General features: G+C 45.5%; 1 protein-coding gene across 1 annotated transcript in view; it reads left to right on the top strand.

The window, feature by feature from the left end:
• Nucleotides 1–27,599, top strand: part of SYNE1 (spectrin repeat containing nuclear envelope protein 1) — a 2,361,447-nt gene that overhangs the window by 1,214,659 nt on the left and 1,119,189 nt on the right. The window contains exon 66 of the mRNA XM_078648775.1: nucleotides 17,398–17,553. Within this exon, the coding sequence (XP_078504901.1) occupies nucleotides 17,398–17,553 (156 nt within the window). The remainder of the gene's footprint in view (nucleotides 1–17,397; nucleotides 17,554–27,599) is intronic.

Raw genomic sequence — 27,599 nt, 5'->3', positions numbered from 1 at the left:
AACCATTTCTTCCAATCAGGATGTGTTCTGTTTTGGGTTAAAATATGGGATACGTCTATCTCAACATCTGTAGTGCTATTACTGTCGTGTGTTGGTTTTGGAATAGACGGTTTGTTTAAGTCTTTAATTTTGGCTAGGCCAAGACAGGTTGTCTGTTGAATTGTATCATTCAAAAATATAATTTGTTCTGGGATAATGCAGGCTCTAAATAATGATTCTAAACCTTGCACTTGCCAATCTTTTGTACCCCAGATTGTCTTCGTTTCAATATTTTTGTTCCAGAAATCAAAACCGAATGTTTTCATTTTTTCAAAAAATGTCTCTGAATAGATCAATTTTGTGTTTGTAAGCATGGTTTTCATTCCTATCTTATTTAACAATTTGAAATACAATGTTTCTGCATCACTTGTGTTAAACCCTGAGAAATAAGAACATTTTTCATAAAATGTTTTTGAACTACCTTTTGGTGGAGTAGCACAATGTTCCCATTGGTTATAATTTAAAACATGTCTAGGTTGAGCAGATTTATGCAGATAATGGTTACCATAGTGGTTATAACAATACATCTGGTCATAATTAGATGAACCTTGTAAATAATCATGTCCTGTAAATTTAGCTGACATCACTAGATCTGACATCATTTCATTAATACTTTCAAAGTCCCAATCATCAGCGAATGTGCTCGGTTTTACAAAGTCACTCAATGAAATCTTGAATTGATGAGGATACTTCAGGAGCTCAACCGGACCATAGATTTCGTAATCAGTTTTGTCCCATGCTACCCCACCGGGTATAGGATTGGCTGTAAAGTTTACTGAAGAAAGATCTCTTTTCTCGATGTGTGAAGACTTGTGTGGTTTCAGGACCAAGTTGATATTCTGACTTGCTGTGTCCATTGTAACATATTTTCCCTCAATGAAATGTCCCAAGCATAGTACCATGATGAGCCAAAGTATGAGGATGAATACTCCTAGTGTCACCCAAAGTTCAATCCATGGAGAAATCAGATAGGTTTCTTTTAGTTGATGAAAGAGTTCCTTTGTTTTGTTTTTAAAGGTTTTTGTTGTTGGTTCTTCCTCAGGTTCACTTGGATCCTCAGAAAAATCATCGAAGTTGATGAAGTAACCTGATGCTGTTCTGTCAATTGTTTCAATTGCTTCTGGATTCTTTTTTGCTTTTTGAATTTTCTTTGTTTCATTAGCATAGTCTGTGGTTACATCATTGTAGACTGGTGTTGCTTGATGTAAGATTTTGATTTGGGTTTCAAGAGGTTTAAGTTCCATGGCTTTGTTGCATAGTCCTTGTTGATTCACTGTAGGTTTATCAATTGTGATTAGTCTCTCAGTTTGAACCTCTGTATTTGTAGCAAACTTTGGTGTTCTACTACTTCTTGGGAGTCCACTTGGCCTACTACTTGTTATCGGTCACATGATTGTGGTTTAACCAGGTCGATGGATACAACTCGGTTCTCCTTTTTACCAGCAAGGGGCGGTAATACTACTGATCTTGTCCCGTTGACAGACAAGACAGGTACTGCTTTTCTGTAAGAAGGCCCAAATTCCTTCTTTACCGCGATCTTCTCTCTGACCAGATCCCCGATTTTTGGAATCCAGACAGGTCTTGCTGGGACCGGTGGTTTCTCTTCAGTGGTTGTTGGCTGTTGCTTCAACTTTATGTTGCTCAGGTCTTTTCTCTTTTCGTTTAAGTCCTGTAAAATAGCCAAACGATCTTTGATATCAAAGCATTTTTCTTTAACCACTGAAGTTTGACTGTCGAGGTCCTGGATTAACATTCTAGTCCCAAACAATAGTTCGTACGGACTGAGACCTCTCAGAGAATTTCTTGGCAGATTGTTAAGACTACGTTGGACACTTATTAAATGTTTGACCCTCCCAGCTCCCGAACCTAATACCTTTGCCGTTATAGATTGCTCTATGCCTTGGTTTTTTCTTTACACCATCCCGTTTCCCTCAGGAAGGAAGTGATAAAAGTCCCGCAATGCAATGCCCATGCTGGCCATATACCCCCCATAAGCTCGAGAGCTAAAAGCAGGGCAATGGTCAGAATGTAGCATGCCCCATGCGTATATGCCATTATAGACTCGCAAATCTTTTTATAACAGTTCAGACGTCAGCCGAGAGCTGGGGTCTACATTTTAAGTGATGATAGTCTCTATATGTTAATTTGACGCATTAATCATACTGGGTTTTATATATTTATTGTTTAATCCCGTTATGAGCGAACCGCCATGGTAAAACACCGTCTCGGTCGCCACTGCGATCTCTGTTGCAGTTTGGACAGTTTTTTGCAACTATGTGATGTTGCAGGCTCATTCCTGGCCACCAGTATGTGGATTGCAGTTCTTTCAGAGAATCCTTTAGCTTAAGGTGTCTAAGACCCTCACCCATATGTGCGTCTGCTATTAACAAGCCTCTCCTGTTCGTGTTTGGAATTACTCTATCCCCCACTCCAGGGATTTGAGCAAAAGGAACGGAGTTTGCATCGATTATGTATGTATAATTGAGTGGATAGTTGATGGGTAGCGCTGAGCAGTCGCCTTTTGATGACGTTTTCACCGCCAGCATTGTTTCCCCGTCAATGTATTTTCCTGAACGCTTTTTTGTAGCTACGGAAGCCGATTTAGTTGCTTCTGCTGTGGCTGTCTTAGCCAATAAATTCCCTGCAGCGTGAACGCCATCACGCTGATGACTCGGTGTATGTATCACGTGAGTCTTTGGTAGTTCTTTCTGTAAAAGAACTACTTGTTCCCAAAGCGATTTTTGCTTTATTGTGGCACCTGTGTCATCTTTGTACCCGTTTTCAACCCATTTCTGCAAGTCGTTATTGTATGATTTTACGCAGTAATATGAATCGCACACTATTAGTGTCGGGAATTTGCGATCCGCATTATCTAGCGCCATTTTTAACGCTATTATTTCAGTTTGTTGTTCTGAATTATTTTCCACTGAGTGTGTTTTTGTAAACAGAGGTTTCAGTTTACCTTCGCGCCACACGTCTTTTGTAATCTCGCATATGGCGTTATAAGCTTGCTCTCCCCAAACTGAGGGCTGAGCATGTCCGTCTGTATATATTACACAGGCGTACTGTCATATGGGCAGAATGTCGCTAGGCAGAGGATATTCTCTTTCATATTCTAGATCTTTTAATTTTTTCATTTCCGGGTCAAAATAGTATTTCACTCTGTCTGTAGCAAGAGAATCTTCCCATTGTATCCATTTTGGATTTAGTGCCATTGTAGGTAAATTACATGGGCTTGTTAATGCCTCAAAGGCTGATTCTACTGTTCTGACTGTAATCCGTCTGCCGTCAGCTTGGTATCTTTCTCTTGCTACAGCTGTTTGAACCGTATGAACAATGTTTTCCTTAATGCTGAATGTTTTTTCAGCTTCTGTGTACAAATGAGATGTATAAGCTATTGGTACCGTTTCTCCCTCATTAGAGGTTAGGTATGTGAATCCGCATCTTCCTGGGATGACCCGAATCACAAGGTTGCGTGTGTTATCGCGTGTTTGCAGTTTTGTTTTAACTAACATGTCTGTTTGTAAAGATCTCAAAATTTCTGTGTGTTTTTTAGTCCAATTGATTCTTTTAAAATCTGGTCCTATTAAGTCATAGAGAGGTTTAACCCTCTCCGCGTAATTTAGAATGTAAGTTCTTCCGAAATTCAGGAAACCTAGAATTGACTGTAAGTTTTTCAGCGTTCTTGGAGCTTGGATTACAGCACATTTCTCCAGGAAATTGTCTGCCAGGCTTTTGCCTTCACTTGATAATTCATATCCTAAGAACAGGACAGTTAGATGGGCAATTCTTGACTTTTTGAAGATGAATTTGTAACCCTCTGCTGCGAACCCAAGTATTTTGGTGTTCACTCTTTTCAAGTGAGTATCCAAGTCATCATCTGTTAGATAGATGTCATCGACATAAGATAATGCCTCGTCATCATATATTTGTAGTAACTCTGTTACTCTCGCTGAGAATAATCCTGGGCTGTTCTTGAACCCCTGGGGCAAACAACAGAAATTTTCTGCGAGCCATTTATTGAGAAAGCGGTCAAATATCTGCTTTCAGGTGCTATATTTTGACAAAAGAATCCATTAGAGATGTCTAATGTTGTTTTGTATATTTTGCGCACTATGCTATTCATTAGTGCTGCACTGTGTGAGTTTTGTACTGCAAAGGGTTTGCAGCATGAGTTAAGGTGTCTGTAGTCCAAAACTAGACGATATGAATCATCTGGTTTGGAGACAGGAAACAAAGGATTGTTCATTTGTGAGGTGCATGTTTCAATCACCCCCTGGTATTCAAGTTGATCTAAGATCTCCCTGACCTGTTTTTTTAGCTTCTTGCTTAATTGGGTACTGCCTTTGTGCAGTTGGTTGAGATTTTAACTGGATTTTGTGAGGAGGTGAGTCATCATCCCATCCTACGTGGTTTTTATATAATGCAGGAGCTTGGGCTACTGCCCACTTTCTCGCAAGTGTATATTTTCTATGTATTGGAATGTGATTTGAGAAGGCAGGCATAATCATTTCTTCGCCATGAGGGCACTCCCTGACAAACTCTGGTGGCCAGTCTTTTTCAGCTAAAAGGATGTCATAGCCTTTGGAGAGGTTATCCCAAAATAGACCCCTTATTTTCCTAGTCTTATCTCCCTCTATACGTAAAGTTATTTCATATATTTTATGAGGTTTGCTAACTCTGGTATCTGCAGTTTCCACCTGAATGTATTCATTTGTGTCCACTGTCTCCAGATGATTCATCAGGATCTTGCGAGCTATGCTCACTTCTGCTGCGCTGTCTAGCATTGTCTGAGCCCACTCTCCGTTTTTCAGCTGTGTCCTCAGGATCCTCTGCATTTTTGATTACTTTAATACTGGCTACCTTCTTCTTTGGAAATTGTAACTTTTTATTTTGATGAGCAGGTTCCTTGTCTTTGGACTTGACGTGCTCTTCCCTGTGTTCTGACCGTCCTCTTCTTTCCGATTTCTGCGAGGAAGTCTGAAAAGATCGAGATGGACGTGTATCAATATCTTGATATCTATCAGGTTTCTTCAAATTATCCCTATTTCTAAGGTTGTATTTTTTCTCAGATGGCTCCCTCTCGGGAGACTTGTGTGCTTGGTCTGGAGATGTTTCTCTCCGCCGAGGAGACCTTCCTCTGGACTGGAATTTCTTCTCTTTGGGAGTCGATTGTTTATTTCCATCCCAGCTCTTTTTTGGAGTGTTTAGATTATTTTTTATTAAATACCTTTTCAGGATTTTCAGTTAGTTGGAGTTTCACTGGTTTTCCACCCAAACTATCTCTTCCTAGTTCTTCATAGGATTTTTCTATGATTCTGGCAAGTTCAAAAGGTTGTTCTGCTATATCTGTTTCTTTCAATCTTTGGCGGATCGCCACAGTTGCTGCTTCCCCCTTTATGTTGGCTAGTAATATTGCCGAGACCTGCTTGAAGTCTTTCAGTAATTTCATACCCAGAGTTAAAGCAGGTTCTGGACCGTATTCATTTTGAATCTGTTTTAGCACCTCTGGTATTACCGCCATGGACGGAACACCATGTGTTTTTGTGTAAATGGAAGCAAAGACTGTACCCCAAGTGTCACAGTCCTCCACATGTGGAGCGATCCCCATTGGAAGACAGATAGTCAGAATTCTGTGTTTCTCAGTAGGGGTAGTGTCCGGAAATACTGCCTCTATCTGAGTGATTTTTTGTGCTAACCAGAATGGAATGTGTTCCCTTTTAATGGGTACTTTACCTAGACAGGACTGTATGTTCTGTGGTGTGATTTTATTTGTGTTACCCTGGTGAGGGGTCAGCTGTGCAATTTTAATAGCTGTTTGGACTGTTGAAGTCCGCATTACATATTGGACTAATTGTCTGTGTATTTTAATCAGTTGTTTTAACTGTACTAAAAGTTCTGGTATTGACATTTTTTCAATGTCTGGATGTGGTGTGTAGCTGGCTAGAACCGGCCACGTTGCTCCTGGTATACCTAGTGGACCGAGCCTGGTGATGTGATCATTATGTTTTAGGGCGCCTTTAAACCAGAGCAGGTGCTCTTGGTATTTGAGTGGGATTTCCACCTCCTCGAAAGGAGTGTACTCATCCGGTGGTTCCTCTATTTTGTAATAGTGGAACTTCTTTGTTACAGCGTTCGCTGCTGGAAAGTTTATCCATGAATAGAATACCTCTGTCTGCCGATATTCATGTGCCTCAATTACGAATATGACTGTACCACCTCTTGATGTCAGTCCATTTTCTATAAGTTTTAAAGTTATAGTTTTTCTTATGCTGACCGGGATGAGTATTGCGTCCGGGTCTTGCTGTAGGAGACTTGTGTCCTCCGCTAGGAGTTGAGCTGCTAATCTAGCTGTCTCCCTATCTCCTTCACCGTCTGACATTTTACTGACAGGAAGGTTTTTTGTTGCAGATCAGGTTTCCACGGAAACAAAGATTAGGTGCACAATGTTTTGGAACAGTGTATCCTTCAACGTTGAATAAACCAAAAACTATACATAGGAGTCTCCTCCTACTAAGTTTGGCGGATTTAACCTTTGACCCACTCCAGACGTCTTTGGAGTTTTTATGGGAGAAAGGGTCTGTGTGGAAAAGCACGACTGAGTTACTCTAATGCCTTGCGTTAGTTTTATCGCCTTACCAAACCGTTGGGCGCCATGTAGTGTAGTTCCTATTATCCCAATAGGCTCTGCGCATTGGAATAATATCTTCAATAGTATAGACGTAGGACAGAGGTTAACTAGGTCTTCTACTGACGATATTAGACTTAAGTTTTGTGTGCCAGCTAGCTCAGAGTTCACTAGAAACTTTCTCGAATAGGCGAGGAGGAGTTTAACCTCCCTGGATAGACAAGAAGGGATTTAGTTTCTGACAACCATAGAACATGACAACTTTGCTCTCCCTAATCAAGAGTATATCTCCAGAGTCGTGTGAAAACAAATGACAACTATTTTACTCAGTCAGTACGTGCATACTTAGTTCCACCAGATTGTAGAGAAACAAGAGATGGGCGTGTTTCAATAAAAAGGTGTTACTTATTGATCAGTCTTTTTTTCTCATACAAGAGAAATGAATCGCTACAGTAGCAATACTTAAGGTTAAGTAAAGTGCATACAGTAAAAGCAGGATTATAAAATAATACTGTAAAAGCATTGATATGGTTTCTTAGCCATATGATACTTTAAAATGGATAAAAGATATACATACATATATACATTGACTAATCGTACTCAACTGGTGCTTCTAACTCCGCCTACCCCGGTGTACCTGACCTAAGCCTAATACGTGAGAGGGAGTAAGTAAGTAGCAGTTTAAGTTAAGTTTGTTTTGCCAAGAATCTGACTCAAGAATTCTCTGTAAAAGGTTAGTCAGTTCAGTACCTGGGATTTAGAAGGCAGGAGGGCTGGTATCTCTCTCTCAGGACTCGGTATCCCAGTTACCCGCGAAGGTAAGCCGGAAACGCCGGAGGCTGGATTTCTCGGCAGGAGAAAAGACAGCGTCTCTCTCAGCGCGTCAAAAGGGAGGGGCAGCGTCCGTGGGCTTCCTGCATCAGCTGGGCTCTCCGGCAAGTAGCGCTGCTCCAAGCTCATCACCACCGTGTCTTTGCTTAGGGCAGCGTTGGTATATTTATACCTGAAAGGTGCCGTGTTTGACGTAAGGATGGACATAATACGTCAGTAAGGATGTCATAAGAACTGGTCGTTCTTGCATTCTTTACAGGAGTTCTCGAACGAAATCAAAACAATAGCTACGGGGGATTTCCCAGGTCTGCTGGAGGTTTGTTTTGTTTTGAGAACTCGGTGTTCTTTCTAGGGGGCTGGAGGAATAGGGCTTGCTTAATGTGACAGCATGTGCTATGACTTAATCTGAAAACGGGATTCTGTGCCATTGTATGGATATTAGTGAATTATTAACCGGACAAGGGTCAGAAATAGGAGTATCGATATAGGTACCTAGATAAACACACTACAGCATATAGAAACCGGGGAAGAGACATCATTTTAAACAAGGCCGCCCTCCCCAAAGGGGACAGAGGCAATCCACACCACGCCGCCACATCCGACCGAAGTCGGGCGAGCGGAGGCAGTAGATTCCACTCAAATCGTACCTTGGGGTCCATAGAAATGTAGATCCCCAAGTACTTGAAGCCAACACTGGAGACAGGTATTGGGCAGAAACGGGGCAAAGAAGGTTGTCCGCCTTTAAGTGGGTAAATGCAGGATTTAGCCCAGTTGATAACCAAAGCAGAGTTCTTCCCGAAAGAGCTCAGGACGTCAAACAGGACACCTAATGACTTACAGGGAGAAGTAAGGTACAACAGTATATCATCGGCATACAACGACACCCGATCCTCGAAGGTAGGGGACCCCCGTATGCCCCTGAGCGAGGGCTCCCAGCGGAGCCACGCGGCAAGGGGTTCAAGAGCAAGCGCAAAAAGGAGAGGCGATAGAGGGCAGCCCTGTCTCGTGCCACGCCCGAGGACAAAGGGATCCGAGGCCCTTCCGTTAACCACCACCTGAGCAAGCGGTTGCTCGTATAAAAGTCTAACCCACCCAATAAACTTAGGACCAAAGCCAAACTTGGCAAGGGCAGCCCACAAATAAGGCCATTCCACCGTGTCGAAGGCCATCGAGGCGTCGAGGGAGACCAAAATGGCCGGTTCCTCAAGAGACCCCGCCCTCGCCAAGACACCGTGAAGACGTCGAAGATTGAGTGTGGTATTACGGTGGGGGATAAACCCGGACTGATCAGGGTGGACCAAATCGCCAATCACCGTGATCATACGGCTCGCCAAGATCTTAGCAAGAACCTTAGGCTCCACATTCAAAAGCGAGATCGGCCGATATGACGAACAGTGTTCCCGAGGCTTTCCATCCTTGTGGATGACCACAATGGATGCCAGTCTCTGATCCCGAGGAAGGAGCCCGAGATCTCGCGACGCCAAGAACATCCGACGAAGGTAAGGCGCCATTTTGTCGGGGCACAACTTGTACAGCTCGACTGGCAAACCGTTCGGGCCCGAAGCCCTACCCGAGCGAAGTACACGGATAGCAAGCGCTACTTCATCAATAGAGAAATCCGCCTCCATAAGCTCCCTATCCGAGTCCGACAGACTAGGCAACGTTATATCGCGGAGCAACAGGCGCGAGTCCTCCTCAGGTCTATCCGAGACCGGCACGTAAACATTCCGAAAGTGCTGGGCAAAGACCTCTACTATCTCGACCGGGTCCACCACTCGCACACCATCCACTCGCTCAATAACAGGCACCACCCGATTCAATCTATCCATTCTGTCAAGCCAAGCAATCAATTTCCCCGCCTTGTCACCCACATCATATAGGCGCCCCTGCTGTTCACGATTCATCGCCTTAGCCGCATCAGTCACCAAAGCTCTGTATTCAGACTGTTTAAGCGCCAAGGAGTGCAAGCTCTCAGGCGTAGTTCCAGACTCCATCCGCTCCTCCAACTCAGAGATATCATTTTCCAGACGTACCACTTCCAGAGTTCTGCGCCTCCTCTCGCTAGCAATCAAAGAGAGAGTCTGACCCCGGATCACAGTTTTATATGCCTCCCATAAAGAAACAGGGGAAGATACTGACCCCTCATTCTCAGCAAAGTAGAAATCCATACACTTAACCACTTCCGTTCCAATGTAGGGGTTACGAAGATGCCACGGATTAATAGGGGCGACCCGGCCCCCGGACTCCAGCCACACGTCAATAGTAAGCCATAGTGGGGAGCGGTCCGAGATCCCCCTTGCCAAATGCCTAATTTCCCGCTGGTATAAGGATGTAATCGAGTCTCGAGAGACTACCATGAGCCCCTGAATAAAAGGTGTATTGGAGCTGTCCAGGATGGAGTTGTCTCCAACAATCCGCTAACCCCAATGTGTCCAAGAAATTCCCCAGCCATAGCTGCGACGTAGGGAGGGTTCTACGAGGACTACGATCCTCCTCTCCACTGACCACCGAATTAAAATCGCCACCCACTATCAACAAGCCATCGGGGAGTCCCAGGACCACCCCACCCAAATCAGAAAACATGGTGGACTGCAGACCAGGGGGAACATACACAGACAAAATGGAGATCGTCTTCCCCTCCCATCGACCCACGACAGCAGCGTACCGACCCCTATCATCTAACACCTTGTCATCTACCTCGAGGGGGAGGGAGTTTCTAACCAGGATGCCCGCCCCCCTCGATCCAGTGGTGAATACAGAGTGGGCCACCAAGCGGTAACCTCGTCTATTCAGTGCGTGGCACGTATTTCCTACAAGATGCGTCTCCTGTAATAAAACGATATCCGGGGAGTGACGCTTCAAATACTGTAAAACTATCCCCCGTTTTATCCTATCCCCGAGACCATTAACGTTCCAGCTCAGCACCCTCAGCCCCCTACCCCCCATCCCAGACAAGAACAAACAGTCCCCCCCCACCACAAAACAGGCACAGAGGATAAAATAGTGACCAAATCGGAGCCTCGGAACAAACAAACAAGGAAAGACGCCCCACCACCCCCCAAGGAACCCTCAACACACAACCCCCCACCCTGCACCCCTGCGGTAGACCAAAAAGCCACCCCAACTTGCAGTGTGCCTGTCGCCCCATTAAACTAACCTACAAGAAGAGAGAGAAAAACGTCCCCTGAGGAGGAAGAGTCCCGAATCCCCCCACCCCCGGGCATCTACAACGTACAACATCGCTATCACAGAGCCACTGCAAAGTGTCCGAGAATTGGCTCGTCGGCACCGACTCACTACTCCTGTTCTTCCAAGCCGCCCTCGGCGCCCCGCGAACTCTCCGGGCTGGTGCGCTGTGTCGGCAGGTTGTCCAGCCAGTCACTGGCCACCTCAGGGCGATCAAAGAAAAATGCACGGTCATTATGTTCAACCCTCAGGCGAGCCGGAAAAAGCATGGCATATTTCAGTTCCATGTCCCTGAGACGCCTTTTCACCCCCGTAAAGCCCATACGTTGCTTCTGCACCGCCTGCGTGAAGTCCGGATAGAAACTGATCGACACATTTTCAAACTTAGTGGGACCGCTAGTACGGGAGGCCTGCAGGATAGCGTCTCTGTCTCGGAAATTAAAAATCCTGGCTATTATAGGCCTCGGAGCGGCACCAAGCTTGGGCTTCCCACCTGGAATTCTATGAGCACGCTCCACCTCAAAAAGATTACTAAGGCCCTTCGGTGCCAAGTGGTTCCGGATAAGGTCCTCCACCAAAAGGTCCGTAGGCACATCTGTAGAGTACTCCGGAACACCTACGATGCGGACATTATTGCGTCTGGCCCGGCTCTCAAAATCATCCAGCCGACGGGCGAACGAGTCTCTGGCCATGCGAAGATCGCGGACCTCGGTCTGAAGATCCGAGACATCCGTAGTCAGACTCGCTGTCTTGATGTCCAGGGACTTGACCCGTTCATTGGTTTTTCCCAGGTCCGTCCTGATAAGGTTGACCTCGATTGCCACCGTGTCCAACTTAGTAGCTAGAGTTTTATACTGCTGACCCATCGCAGTCTGGATACTGGCGATGGCGCCCATAACATCCTTTAGAGTCGGCTCTTCAATCGCAGGAGTGTCGTCACCAGTCTCCCCGAGGGCCTTGCTCGGTCCACCCGGGGATCCCTTCGGGCGAGTAAAGCGATCAATAGTCTGGGCCTGAACAGCCCCTCCTCGATTCGGGCCTCTGGTGGTGCGCCTCTCAGCGTCCGTCCTGCCCGCCATGTTGGGCGACGAGCTCCGACGGGACCTCTGGGGTCTAGTCAAAATGATTCTCTCAATGGCAAGCCAGTTGAGTCGCGAGGTCGAGGAACGACAGCCAGAGTAGAATTGACGACTAGGCCAGGGCAGCAGCATCAATCAGCAATGAGTAGGCGTCAACAATGACCAAAATGGAAACCGAAAGTACCACAGGGGCAGCGGAAGCCTCTCTCCAGCCGTTGTTGTTCAATTGCCACCTGGGTACCTCGGGAACTCAAGCCCCCGGATGGCCTCTGCCATAGGCCTCAAAGTTCGTGGTGGAGCAAGTCCAGTTCCCGGCGGCCAAATCGAGTTGTAGAAAAAGTTTTTAATATCAGCAGGGCAGCAGCAAAAAATACCCGTCGTCCAAATCAGGATTTGTTTCAGGATAGATGAGGGTGGCGGAAGGGGTCTCGGGAGCCCTTTGCTCACGCGTCCATCTTGGATCCGCGCGTAGCTCCTCCCATCCCTGCATTCTTGTTCATACAAAGCATACTTTTTTGTAAGCAACATCAAAGCTGGAATTCCTTGAAGGGCACTGGGGTAAGAATCAGTGGTTCCCTGGATTGCTGTCTGCCCATCACAGTGCAAAAGCCCACATTCATAAATTGTCATATGTCCCACCAGGACAGCTTGACTTTGAAAATGGACAGCATACACATTTGGTGTTTGTATAGTTCAAAAGATGCATAACCATGACAATGCAGAGCCTTTTGATATGTCTAGCACTGAGGTCAGTTCACCGATAAGGTGAGGCGGGCTAGTGTAATGTATTAGCGGTAGGCAGACAAAATATCGATTTTTTAATATCGACCTACCATAATATCGATGTTTTAATATCGAAGGGACAGAATATAGAAGGTAAGTAATATCGATTTTTTTAATATCGAAGGGACAGAATTTCGGAGGTAAATAATATCGATATTACTAATATCGATTTTTATATGATTTTTATGTATATTATTATGTATTTTTTTTTAATGTAATTTAAGTAAATGTTGTATTTTAGTACCGTAGTGGGTTGATAGGGGAATAGGGTGGGAAGTAATTTAATTATACTAAATAAATTATTATTTTTTTAGGAATGATAAATTAATTTTAATTAATTGGTAATTAATTAGTAATATTTGGTAATTTATTTTAATTAATTGATTAATGAATAAGTATGTTCTGCAGCGGGTTGTGGGTTTATAGGGGAATAGGGTGGGAAATAATTTAATTACACTGAATTATTATTATTTTTTTTAGGAATGATAAATTAATTTAAATTAATTGGTAATTCATTTTTATTAATTGGTAATTTATTTTAATTAATTGATTAATTGATAATTATGTTCTGTAGCGGGTTGTGGGTTTATAGGGGAATAGGGTAGGAAGTAATTTAATTATACTAAATTATTTATTAATTTTTTTAGGGATTATAAATTAATTGTAAATAATTGGTAATTTATTTTTAGTAATTGGTAATTCATCTTAATTCATTGATTAATTGATAATTATATACTGTAGCGGGTTATGGGTTTATAGGGGAATAGGGTGGGAAGGAATTTAAATGTAATTAAATATTTTTGCTAATTATATTATTGTTAATTAATTATTAATTGGTAATTAATTTTTATTAATTGTTAATTAATTTTTATTAATTGATTAATTGATAGTTATGTTAAGTGTATTATTTTATTATTGGCGTTTGTTGTGCGTTATTAGTGTGTAAAGTAATTGATATGTAATTAAGTAGTTATTACATTTCTAGTTGGATATTGATAATTTATTGGATATTAATTATTAATTGGTAATTATTTTTTTGATAATTATTTATTGGTATTTGTAAAAAGTTTAGATTAATGTAATAAATATTTTAAAAATATTTTAAAATATTAATTTATTTATAAGTATGTTATTTTTAACTTCAACGCTATCCAACACTTTCCCTACTGTTGCACTTTCTGGAGTGGGAATAGTACTTTTTACCCCTACGCTATCCAACACTTTCCCTACTGTTGCACTCTCTGGAGTTGGAATAGTAATTTTTATCCCTATGCTATCCAACACTTTCCCTACTGTTGCACTCTCTGGAGTTGGTATAGTAATTTTTAACCCTACGCTATCCAACACTTTCCCTACTGTTGCACTCTCTGGAGTTGGAATAGTAATTTTTACCCCTACGCTATCCAACACTTTCCCTACTGTTGCACTCTCTGGAGTGAGAATGGTAATTTTTACCCCTACGCTATCCAACATTTTCCTTACTGTTGTTTTTTTTGGAGTTGGGATAGTATTTTATTCCCTCTGTTACTTAATATTTTTTGTATTTTTTTAGATAATGTAGTATATAATTAATTTTAAAAATATTAAAAGTAAATTTAACTTTTTTAATTTGTTTTGCATAATTATTTAATTTTTATTTATGTTATTATTTTATGTGTATAGATGAATTATTAATACATACTATTTATAATTATTTATACGTTTTTGCAATAAATATTACAACTGATTATTAAGTATACACATTATATTTTATATTTATATGTTTAATTACTTTTTTATTAAATTATGTATATTACTTATTAATTTTAAATAATATAATATAATTTGTACTATGTTTATTATATTTGTAAGTATTTTTTATTAATTTTACATATTTTTTTAATTAAAAAAAAGATTTTTAAAAACAAATAATTTTCACATCAATATTTTTTTTCTCAATATTTTTGTACTTACCTTTTTGTAGATAGGATGTCGATATTGTTGACATCGATAGTCTTGCTACGATATTTTTGTAGGTCGATATTTTGTCTTTCTATAGTTTGTCAGACATTCGTATTAGCTCAACAAGAACACTGCATTTGCTGTTGAGAGTGAGTGACATTGGTCTCAGACATTTAAGAACATTCTTGAAAAAAGTGGCATCCTTTAACACAACACAAACATATATTAAAACTTAACCTTTTCTAAATTTGTGATTTGCCTTTTAAAGCCATTGTGTGCTTAGGCTGGGAAACTAGTTCTGAATGCCTAGAAGTATTTGCTTCATATCTGGGTGTCTCATTGAATCCTAAAGTGTCTTCTGCTTTCTCTCCTCCTCATTCTGCTTAACTCTGGTCGAGTCGGGGGGGGGGGGTCACAAAATGTTTGAGAAATATGAGTAGGGTGTGTGTATCACACCACTATTATGTCCCACATGACTGACCCTTACAGAGCAGTAATGGCCTAAAGATCGGACTATGGATAATAACCAGATGGTAGGATTAACAAAAGAGTGGACTACAGTGTAGACATTAAGGAGAGAAGTATAGGAAAATGTTTGCTTTGAGGAAAGACATTCCGAATGGTAATACAATCAAGCCCTTTTCCATGCATTGGTCTTCATTTACTCTTATTTGATCCCTTGTTAACGATGCCGATACATAGAGAACCGAAACCTCTCTAGGTTTTGAATTTGTCTGGTAGGTGAAGTCTGTCTTCTCTCTTATATGTCACTGTCAAGAAGGAGGGAAGGAGAGAACCAGAGTCAGCCCTGTGTAGCAGTCTTTGGAATTGGAGCTAGGCGCTCTTCATTAGCTTCACAAATAGGTTTTGTAAGAATGAGCAGAAGCTGAACAGCCCGTCGTCAGTGTCTGCAGTAACTGATCAGTTTGTTTAAGAGTATTGAATCTTTTGCATGAGGTGTGAGTAATGTTATGCATACAGATATATAAATATATTTGGTTTTCCTAGCTCAAAAAGAGTAAAGGTCTTTGCTGAATAAAGAAATGATTATAGTAAAAACAAAAAATTTCTAGAAGAGGCGAGCTACTGGTCAAATTACACAGACAGGATCATCAAGCTTAGAGATCAAGCTATTCTTAATATGCAGTTTGGGCATTATTATAATCACCTTTGAATTAGGCACCTTATTCTATACTGATAGAGATGAGAAGAAAGTTCATGCAGGGGGTGGTGATATGCAGTGCATTGTAACCGCTGAACTGAATGAAACGTGACACATTGAAGTGGGTTAACTTTGGTACTGTGGGTGTTGTAAAGAAGCAGGGAAGGTCGGCCAGAATATTATGGCACATGCATTTTTGTTAGCTTTTGGCCACTGTAGGCGCTGCCAGTAAAGGGGGAGTGCAAAGTGTGGGTGGGTAAGTGGGTCATACCCATTAGCCGCTTGTAGTGGCTCTCTAATTCTAGTTACGTATTTTTGCTACATCTAGATGGCTTTTTTTTGCTTTTCATGCAGACACATTTGATTCTTACCCTGGCAACTTTTCTTGTGTGCAGACACGTTCAAGTATATTTTAGGGCATTCCAGCTAGGAGGTCAAGTACCTTTTCACTCCACTGATGTACACAGAAGGCATCCCAAGTGAAATATTGAGTTCTGAAATGTGTTATTTCAGTGACGGGCATGAGTAGAGTGTTGTTGCTGCAGGTGTAGCAGACAAGTCCCATTGTACACATATGAAATGTTAATCAGGCTGAGGAGGGCATTAAAAAAGGGAGGGACTAATTAGGGGCTTCAAGCAATTCCACAGGAGAGACAATTGGGCTGGCAACAGAAATGTGATAGGAACATATTAGTCTATATCTCTAGTCTGTGGCCTCCTTTCTTACTCCCATGTTATGTTGGCAGACAGTTCGAAGTGATTTTCAGTGTCAAATGCTTTAGGCGTAGTTGATTCAGGCAGGCACATAGTCAGAGACATGAGATTGGAATCTTGCACAATGATGCAGTCTGCAAATATTTTCTAGCTTGGAGTAGAGAAGTACCAATTATTTGGACCATCCCCTAATTACAACTTTGGTCAACATAAACTGTAGTACTCATTGGCTTGGGCAGAGAAAGTTAAAAAAAAGTCTTAATAGGCCAACTTTGTACCAAAGGAAGAGCTTGAAAATAATCACTAGAACATGGAGGACAATATTAAATCCTTTTCCATGAGGAGAGGGGCAAAATGTGGATACATGGATTTCAGTTCAAAACTTCTATGTGATGGTTAACCTCCTCATAGTGTCATTATTTAAGGAATTGGGGATTTGATGTGACTGTGGGTGAAGGAGGGACAGACAGACAAGAAAATTACAAAATTGGAAGGAAGGGTGGAAAGGACAGTTTAGTACGAGCCATTCCAACACATCTTAATTTGCAGAACAAAAAGAAGAACAGAAAGGTGTGCATTCACTGTTTTGACAAAACATCTCTACCAGTGTGTCCCATCGGCATAGGAGAATATTGGAGCAGCCCCTGGAATTAATTTAACTCCAATAAGCATTTTCATTGACTTAATTCAGTATTGGGAAATACTCTACAGGTGCTGAGATTAGAAGGTGATTAGCACGTAAGGTGCTGTAAAATTGAGTATCACGCTGCAGTACTGCATTACAATTATATTTTATAACTCTTGGACCGCTCAACTGAGTTCTCATCCTCTGAAATTAAACTACAGTGATGACCTTTTAGATTTCTTGGTTGTTGCAGCAAATTTTATTTGTTAAAATATAATTAATTCCACATTTTTGGTGTTAACCTTGAAGAAGATAGCTATTGGCATAAAGAATGATCTCAATCTACACGTGTAACCCTTTCATGCTGTTGAGACTGATATAATAGCGTAGGTTATTTTCACCTCTTTAGAAATGGCACGAGGAGGTAGCAATCTACAAAGACGAAGTGGAGGAGGTTGGAGTGCTGGCCCAGCATATACTGGAGGAGAGCCACAGCAGCAGCAGACTGGGCAGCCAAGCCACACAGCTCACCTCTCGATACCAGGCCCTTATTCTTCATGTACTGGTATGTACGGGACAGTGCTGTTCCATATGAATAGTTAGCTGAAGCTGTCAGATCATAGCAGGTTAAAATATGAATAGGTATGTTATGTGTGTTGGGTAATGTGTACACCTGTAGTGCAAGCAAACAGTGACACAAGCATGTACTACTTTTATGACTAAATCGGAGCGCATCCTGTTTTGGTGTCACTCGTGTGCATTACAAATGTATGACTGCCTTCAGTTGCTTTCTCCAGAGTGTGGTCTGTATGACTTATGCCCATGGCAGTCTCCAAACAAATGCACTACTCCCAACCTTTGACCCACCCTGTTTGTAATTTATGTTTGCCTGTCCTGCCAAATTAAATGAATATAACACTTTAGTTAGACCAGAATACAGCCAAGCCCCTCTCCCAGTGGCAAGTTTTACTTTGTCTTAGAATATTTCTTAATTTTTTCTAAACGTTGTAATCTCTGCAGTATGAAGGAAACAAGTTTTCTTTTGATATTGTAATTGAAAAATGTTACTTTATTTAGGATGTACCTTTTTTGTTTAAAGTGTGTAATTTGTGTACCATTCAGAACAATGTTTGTAGCATATGTTCTTTATACTACTGCCATCTAGTGTTAGGCTCAGATGTTGCGAGTTGTTTCTCTTTGGAGAAGTCTTTCGAGTCATGAGGTATAGCGTCTCCTCCCATGGCTGGTTATGTGCATGGGTATCGACTCCATGTTACATTGTTATTTTTTGCCATCAGGTTCGGGCGTGTACCGACCGGGCTCAGTGTTTGGCGACTTGCAGCCTTTTCTTTTGGGCTCAGTCAGTTGTTTTATAGATCTTTCAATTTGCTTTGGCTTCCAGATACTGTCCTTGGGCACCGATGTCCAATTGACTCTTCGTCGTGAGGGCCTTGGGCCCTGTATTGGGCTTTGTCCCTATTGACTTTAATACTTCGCGGTAAAGAATGCATGCACAGTAATGGAAAGGTAGCCCTTCTAGTAGTGTCCCGAATATCCCTCCAAATTGCTGTGGACTGATTACCATGAGGTGTACAATCTCTGTTTCTACCCCGGCCATGACAACACCGCATGTGAGGCTTACTTCACCTTCTGAGTGAAAAAGACCCTTTGTTACCAATATGAACGGAGGTGGGAACATCAGAGAATGCAGAGGCAGGAATCCAATGCCACTGCCCGTTTCTTCACAGAAAACAGTGTTGAGGCAGAGGAAGAAGCCAGCCCCTTGGAGGCACAACCCCTCCAATCATCACCCATCCCAGAGATGGTCTTCTCCTCTGACTTTAAATCTGAAGAGGAAGAACAACCACCTGATGCCTCCCAACCATGGACGAAGAAGCCAGTGTGGGGTATAGTCGGCACAGACAAACATATTAGGACAGCACAATGGCCCAAAGTCGAGGCAGAGCACTAGCAGCAAAGGTGGTGGGACTTCAATATAATTGCCCCAAAAAACAGCCAGCCAGGCCACCATGTCCTTGATGCCATGGTCCTCACTGACCAAAACCTTTGAAGTCGACAACGCATCTTCCCCTGGGCAGTGATCCTGCTTGATCATTGAACCCGAACATACTACACAACACAGGGTTGCCCTCAGATACGAGAGTTCCCTTGGGGTAGACACCGAAACCCACATCGGTACTGAGACCGCCATTGGCGCCCCAAACAGTATCAACGTAGAAAACTCTTTTAGGTTTGAGAGCACAGTCGGTGCTGATAACGCCTTCCTCAGCCGAATCCAAGAGTTGTGACAACCTATCCATCAGCGGCTACAGAAGGATGTGGATTCACAACAGAAACACATGTTCATTCATCCTGAGACGGGAAATATGCCCACCAAGCTGCCTTCAAAGCCAACAGAGACTTTACCAAGAAAGAGAAAGCTTACTTTCAGGAGTAAATTGCTCGGAACATCCTTCAGCTCCCAGGCAAGAGAAACGCAAAGAGAGGGACATCAGCCCTCTCTCTTTTGCACCTCCGCCACCTCATCCTCCACAATCACTGCTTCCACTGCCAACAAATACATTCCCTTTTGCATACTCACCAGAAGGCTCCCTCCATTCTTCTTTTAGGGAAGGCAGCCCACCTCATCCTTTCAAACCTTACAATGCACGTTATTACCCAGTGCCTGCTGATAAACCTTGGGACGACTATTGCTGTCCCCAGATGATACTGACCCAGATCCTGATGTGACAAAGAGAGCAGTCACATATCACAAAGTAAAAACACCTGTCTTCCAGGAGGACTATGACTTGCTGGTGGAGACCATGTCCAAAATCCAATGCACAGTACAATAACTCCCTTTGCTCATGAGTATGCTCAAAACCACCACAGACACCTTGAAAGAGCCTGCGAAAGCAAGGATAAAAACACTCGGGCGGACAAAAAATATAAGCCCTCTCCCAGTGACCCACATTACATACGTGGTCGCGTACCTCCTGAATCCCTCATGGTCCACACTGCACGTAATGCATGCAAATGCCTTGGCCACAAGAGATGCTACCCCTCCAAACAAGGAGAGCAAGAAAATAATGCACCAGGGAAAAGAGTGGCGGTGCAAGCAGTCATGCCCCGGAGAACTGCCAACTCTGTTGGCTTCCTCTCCCGATATGACATGGCACATTGAGATGAGATGTAGGACCTCGTTAATGACCTACCAAGGAGTATAGGGAAAGGGGGAAGAATTGGTGGTGGATGAGCAGACATTCTCCAACGCCACCATTTTTTGTTTCCTGGATGCCTCTGACCCTTCGGCCCGAGGGGATAACAATAGCATTGTTGTAAGATGTCACGCCTGACTATGTGTTTTCAGTTTTAAACCAAAGATGCAACAGCATCTGAACAACACATTCTTCAACGGCGAACACCTCTTTGACCCACAGGTTGACCAGATGCTGGAAAAAGAGACCCTGCCAAGGCCATGAATGCCCTTCAAACATCCACCCCTAGGAAGCTCCTTTTGCAGACACCAGTATAGGCACGTAGCAAAATAACATCCCAAGATCCTTCTCCCTTCTTATCATAGACAGAAACAGGCCTACCACAATCAGTCATTTCATCACAGGGCTACTCCAGAGGGGCCTAAAGGGAGAACAGTAACAGGGGTAGGGCCAAAGTAGGCTCTGGCAAATGGGCCTCATCCTCCAAACAGTAACTCCCCTGAACTCTCCCTGATCACACAAAACCTGTCCGGGGAGGCTCCAAAATGAATTACTTTGGTTGAAACAGAGTCCTGAAAGCCCCCCAAATTTCCGTAATTCTTCTATCAAGAGCGGTGCTGTTCGTCCCGGGTACAGCAAATATGCCAACATATCGTCGGCGAACATGGACACCACGTGCTCTGTGTTCTCTAAAAGGATTCCACAATCTCTCATATTTTTTCTGAGACTCGCTGCTAATGGTTCCATTGCCACCCCAAATAACGCTGGCGATAGGGGACACCCCTGTCTAGTGCTCCTTAACAATGCTAACTGCTCCGATACCACCCCTCTGAGTCGCACCCGGGCCAACGGGCTACTATATAATAACTGGGACCCACTGAAGGAACTCCTGTCATATCCCCATCTTCTGTAGAACCACCCAAATGTAATTCCATTCCACCGAATCAAAGGCCTGCTCAATATCCAACAGGGCTAGGGCACAATCCTCAATCTGCACAATCGGTTCATGCCATACATGGGCAAGCCTTCGCAGGTTATATGTTGTATTCCTTTGAGGTATAAAACCTGCCTGATCGGGTGCATAAGATGGGGCATAAACGGGAGCAACCTAGTTGCTAGCACCCGGCTAAGGATTTTAATATCTAAATTCAATAAAGAGATTGGTCTGTATGAGTCTTGCTGCTTCGGGTCTTTATCCGGCTTTCGGATCATAGATACTAACGCTTCTTGCATCGATCCAGGAAGAGACATATTTTCATAGGCTTCAGTATAAACCTCTAGTACTTTATCCACTAATAGCAGAGCAAACCGCTGATAAAATTCAGTGGGGAGGCCATTGCCCTCGGGGCACTTACTCGTATTAAGGTTTTTATAGTCCTAAGTATTTCATTCCTGCTGATGGGGGAGGCTAACGACTCTGCTTCCTCTGGATCTATCTGTGGAAGCTCTATATTATTCATATAGGTGTGTATTCCCTCTGGTGTAGCATTCGATGCAACCCCATATGTTTTTACCAGGTGATGGGCCAAGGTGTCAGCTATCGCTCGCTGTGTGCCTATCATTTCTCCATTGTCACCTCTGAGCTGGATTATTGGGGATGACATAGATTCCGATCGTATTAACCTGACCAGGACTGCCCCAGATTTATTGCCTTCCCTGCGTAGGGGTTGTCTATAAGTGATGTGGGTGTGTTTTTCCAGTCTACCCCAAAAATCCAACAAATCCTCCTGCATCCTCCCCCATTCCTCCATCGTTTGTGGGTCTTTGTGTATGGTTGTTTTCTAAGCCTCCCAATTTTTGATCCTGCGTCTTGATGTTCTGCTCTAACTGCCGTCAAACCCCATATGTTGTCTTAATAGCCACACCTCGAACCACAAATGTCATTGCCTCCCAGTCTATTGCTCTGGTTTTTGCAGTCCCCCAATTTTCTGTGAAATATTGTGTTCAAGTGCCTTGAAGGGTTGCAACATAGGGGGATCCTGCAGTGCCTCAGCTCTTAGTTTCCACAATGGCACCGCTGGCCAGCCTCTACCTGCTTTCAGGTTCAGTAGAAGTGGAGAATGATCCAACAGATACCAAGGTAAGTATGTGATCCCCTCTACTGCAGTCATCAAACCTGTGGAAATACAGCAATTATCTATCCGACTGTGTGTCAATCAATCAATCAATCATAGGCATTTATACCGCGCACTACTCACCCGGAGGGTCTCAAGGCGCCCGGGGGGGGGGGTCCGCTACTGCTCGAACAGCCAGGTCTTGAGCTTCTTCCTGAAGGAGAGGTGGTCTTGGGTCAAGCGTAGGTCTGTCGGGAGGGAGTTCCAGGTCTTGGCGGCCAGGTGGGAGAAGGACCTTCCCCCTGTTGTCGCTCTTCGGGTGCGGGGGACGGCGGCGAGGGCGTGACTGGTCGAGCGGAGATGGCGTTTGGGAGCGTAGAAGTTGAGGCGGCTGTTGAGGTAAGTCCGGCCTTGGTTGTGTAGTGGTGAGGAGCCGGAAGGTGATTCTTTTGTTGATCGGGAGCCAGTGCAGGTCTCTCAGGTATCTGGAGATGTGGCTTCGTCTGGGGACGTCGAGGATGAGTCTCGCCGAGGCGTTCTGGATACGCTGGAGTCTCTTCTGGAGCTTGGCGGTGGTTCCGGCGTAGAGGGCGTTGCCGTAGTCCAGACGGCTGGTGACGAGGGCCTGGGTGACCGTCTTCCTGGTCTCGGTGGGGATCCACCGGAAGATCTTACGTAGCATGCGCAGGATGTTGAAACAGGACGAGGAGACGGCGTTGACTTGTCTGGTCATGGAGAGGGAGGAGTCCAGGATGAAGCCCAGGTTGCGTGCGTGGTCTGTCGGTTTGGGTGCGTTGCCCAGGGCGGGGGGCCACCAGGAGTCGTCCCAGGCGGAGGGTGAGGAGCCCAGGATGAGGACTTCCGTCTTGTCTGTGTTCAGTTTCAGGCGGCTGGTCGTCATCCACTCGGCCACGTCTTTCATCCCTTCGTGTAGGTTGGCTCTGGCGGTGGCGGGGTCGTTGGTCAGGGAGAGGATCAGCTGGGTGTCATCGGCGTAGGAGATGATGTTCAGGTTGTGTTGGCGTGCGATGGCCGCAAGGGGGCTCATGTAGACATTGAAGAGGGTGGGGCTGAGCGAGGAGCCCTGAGGGACGCCGCAGATGACTTCCGTGGCTTCTGATCTGAACGGGGGGAGGCGGACTCTCTGTGTCCTTCCGGCGAGGAAGGAGATGATCCATTCCAGTGCCTTCTCCTTGATTCCGACGTTGCTGAGGCGCTCCACTAGGGTGCGGTGGCAGACAGTGTCGAATGCCGCGGAGAGGTCCAGGAGGATGAGGGCCGTTGTTTCTCCGTTGTCCAGCAGGGTTCGGATGTCGTCAGTGGCAGCGATGAGGGCGGTCTCGGTGCTGTGGTTGGCCCGAAAGCCTGACTGAGAAGGGTCGAGGGATCCAGTCGTCTCGAGGAAGGCTGCCAGTTGCTTGTTGACGGTCTTCTCGATGACTTTGGCTGGAAACGGGAGGAGCGAGATGGGGCGGTAGTTCTTGAGTTCGGTGGGCTCCGCCGTTGGTTTCTTTAGTAGAGCGCTGAGTTCGGCGTGCTTCCAGCTCTCAGGGAAGGTGGCGGTGTCGAAGGAGGTGTTGATGATGTCCCGCAGGTGGGGTGCGATGACAGCGTCGGCCTTGTTGAAGACGTGGTGAGGGCAGGGGTCGGTTGGAGATCCGGAGTGGATGGAGTTCATCGTGCTGATGGTGTCTTCGAGGTTGATCGGTGTCCAGGCGTTGAGGGTGGTGGTGGGGGGCGTTGGTGTGGTCGTGGGGAGCGTTGTTTGTGTGCTGAAGCTGTTGTGTATGTCAGCGATCTTGTTGTGGAAGTAGGAGGCGAGGGAGTTGCAGAGGTCTTGCGATGGGGTGATGTCGTTGGTTCCGGCGTTGGGGTTGGAGAGCTCTCTCACGATGTTGAAGAGTTCCTTGCTGTTGTGTGCGTTGTTGTCCAGCCGGTCCTTGAATGCTGTTTTCTTGGTGGCGTGGATCAGTTGGTGGTGCTTTCGGGTGGCGAGCTTGAGGGTAGTCATGTTGTCCGGTGTAGGGTCTTTTCTCCAGGCTTTCTCGAGGGCACGGCAGTTCTTCTTGGAGCTCTTGAGTTCGTCGGTGAACCACGGGGCCTTCTTGCTTCCGGGTCTGCTGGGCGGGGTCCTCAGAGGGGCGAGTTCGTCCGCGCAGGTGCAGATCCATTTCGTGAGGTTGTCGGCGGCTTGGCTGGGGTTCGCTGAGCTGGTGGGAGGGTGCTGGTTTAGGGATGCGGCGAGTTGGTCGGCTGTGATCTTGTTCCAGCTTCTTCGTGCAGCCTGTTGCTGGTGGTGGTGGACCGTGGTCCTTCTGAAGGTGAAGTGGATGCAGCTGTGGTCCGTCCAGTGGAGTCCAGTGGCGTGGCTGAAGGCGATGTCTTTGCTGGACGAGAAGACGGCGTCGAGTGTGTGTCCGGCGAGGTGGGTGGGGGTGGTCACCAGCTGCTTGAGTCCGAGGGTGGCGAGGTTGTCAAGCAGGGTGGTGGTGTTGCGGTCGTTGTTGTTCTCCAGGTGGAAGTTGATGTCCCCGAGGAGGATGTAGTCAGCGGAGGGGAGGGCGTGCGGGCTGATGAAGTCAGCGATGTCTTCGCTGAATTGAGTGCGTGGTCCCGGGGATCGGTAGATCAGGGTGCCCCTGAGGGTGGTCTTGGGGTCGGTGTGGATCTGGAAGTGCAGGTGTTCGGCGGTTGTCAGGGTGTGGTCGGTGTTGGTCGGGATGCGGATGCTGTTCCTGTGGATGATGGCGATGCCTCCTCCAGTCTGCTTGTCGCGGTCTCTCCTGATGATCTTGTAGCCCTCTGGGATGGCGATGGCGATGTCGGGCGCTGAGGAGTCGTTCATCCAGGTTTCCGTGAGGAAGGCAACGTCAGGAGCTGTGGTGTCGAGGAGGTTCCAAAGTTGGACGGCGTGTCTGTGGACGGAGCGGGTGTTGAGCAGGATGCACTAGAGGTGGTTGCTGCTGGTGTTCGGCTTGGTGGGCGCTGGTGCAGTGCAGGTCCGGTTGCAGGAGAACTTGCTGGACTGGCAGGTGAAGGGTCCGTGGGTGCGTCTCGGGGTGGCTCGGTAGCATCCGGGGGTTCGGCCGGTGTAGAGTGCGTTGAGGGTGGTGGCGTCGTACGTCCGGCGGGTGGGCTGGGGTCTGCGAGGGCCAGGGGTCCTGGCGCTGGGCGCGGTCCAGGCACGGACGGGCGTAGACGGGCTTACCTTTGGCGCACCTTCGGCGCTCAATCGGTGCTCCCGCTGCGCTCGTCCGCTGCGCGGTCGCTCTGGGGGCGTCATAAGAGGGGAGCCGGGAGGGAGGGTCTGCGGGGAGGCGGGGAGCGCGGGAACCAATCGGCGGCCGGGGGGGCGGGGTCTCGTGGGACCCGGCGGAAAGCCTGGGGGCTCGGCGGTGGCCCTGTGGCGGCTGGGGCATCGCTGGGTGCGAGGCTCAGGCAGGTAAGGAGGAGCAGGCGGGAGGTGTGGGGGTGAGCAGCTGGGGTATAACATGAGAAAACACTCTTTAATACATTCCTTTCCCACCATATGTCAATAAGATGTTGTCCCGCAATAGTTTTCTGGAGCACTTTAAGTGTTCTGGGTTTAGTACGGTCCCTCGGGGGATCCCTGTCCAATTGTGCATCTAGCGGACAGTTAAAGTCTCCCAACAATACCACTTCCGCTCCAAAAAAAGGGGCAGCAGACTCCAATAGGTTCGTGAAAAATTCTGGGCTGTCCGTGTTAGGGCATAAACATTCAGAAAACTAAGCTCCTGTCCCTCCCATCTCACATACAATATGACATATTGACCTTCCTGGTCTTCTGTGTTTAAGGCTATGAAATGTCACCCCTGGAGCCACCCAAACATTGTCCCTCTAGTGAACCCAGAGTATGAAATGGCATACATTTGTCCCCTCCAGCGCCTACGAACATACGGTATTGCATCCCCCCATATATGCATTTCCTGCAAACAGGCAATCATGATTTTGTAACGTTTCAGATATTCAAACACTCTTCATCGTTTTTTAAAGTTTGCCATACCCCGCATATTTCATGTGAGCACTTTCAGTTCTTGTACCCCCATTGTTGATTTCCAAGTAATGGTTCTGCTCTGGACACTAAACACTTTTGCAATATCAATAACATGGTTCTCCTATAAACATAAACTTTTAACTCCCAAACTCCCTCCCCCCCACTGGGCATTCCTGAACGTCTCACCCCCCACCACCACGGCATGGTACGAGATACCCGCTTACAGGCATGCCTTATTCCCCACCCCCCAAAAACTATTAACTCAAATACTCTTGATTGTCGTACTCCGCCTGGAGGTCAAACTTCCAAGCAATATAGTTCAGAGTATTGATTGCGTTGCCAGCTGTCTATTCACCGCAGAAGATGTGAGGCAACCTCTACCACTCACTCCACAGAAATCGACACCTATGGGGGATGGCTTGTCCTGCCAGAGAATACAATATATTTCAAGCCAGTCCACAGTTAACTACACAGCTCTCATGTGTACAATGTCCAAATGTCTACTTGTTCTTTTCAGTCCCGCTCACCTATACCCTCCTGCTCAAACCTTTGTCATTCCCTCTGTGGAGGGGTCCGGTAGGCCCTCATTTTCACCCAGTTTAGTCCTCCTGCCGCTCTTGGTCACCTCCCGAGCTCTGAGTTGCTGTTGTGGATTCTTGCACTGTGTCAGTATCCGACGTTTGTCGAGTACCATCTGAACAAACTCGAACTCTACCAGGACTGCCCATGCGTGCTTGCGATTTGGACCGCACACCTTGCCTTCCTTCATTATTAGTCTTGCCCATCATGGGAGTTCTCAAGGATGTACTGGAGGACGGAACCAAGAGGGCCCCTGGCATTCCACTTGAATCTAGCCAGTCACTGGCCTCAGCTGCAGAATAAAAGAAAAGGGTGCTACCTGCTTTCTCTATTCTCAACTTCGCCAGAAACAATAAACTATATTTCATATTCAGGTCATGTAGGCGCAGTTTAACATTCAGAAAGGTTTTCCGCTGACCTTGAACACGCTGAGTGTAATCCGGGAAAATAGAGATTGGAGGAGTCTCAAACTGCAGTGGGCTTTTGGTACGTGTGGTCGATAAAATCACATGCCTATCTCTATAGTTGAAGAAACGAGTGATGATCGCTTTCGGTGGGGCCCCTGGCTTCGGAGGGCTGCTACTGACCTGTGCGCCCGTTCAATGCTGAAGAATTTTGATAAACGCTTGGGAGCCAGTTCTTGTATGATCCAGTCCTCTAGGAAGAGCTCTACTGATGGGCCCTCCGCCCGTTCAGGGAATCCTACAAAGCGGAGATTATTCCTCCTGGACCTCCCTTTTTGGAG

This window comes from Lissotriton helveticus, chromosome 6 (genome assembly GCF_964261635.1).
Source record: "Lissotriton helveticus chromosome 6, aLisHel1.1, whole genome shotgun sequence".
Classification (NCBI taxonomy): Eukaryota; Metazoa; Chordata; class Amphibia; order Caudata; family Salamandridae; genus Lissotriton; species Lissotriton helveticus.
Note: the sequence above shows the minus strand (reverse complement) of the source record. Positions and strands in the feature narration are given on the sequence as shown.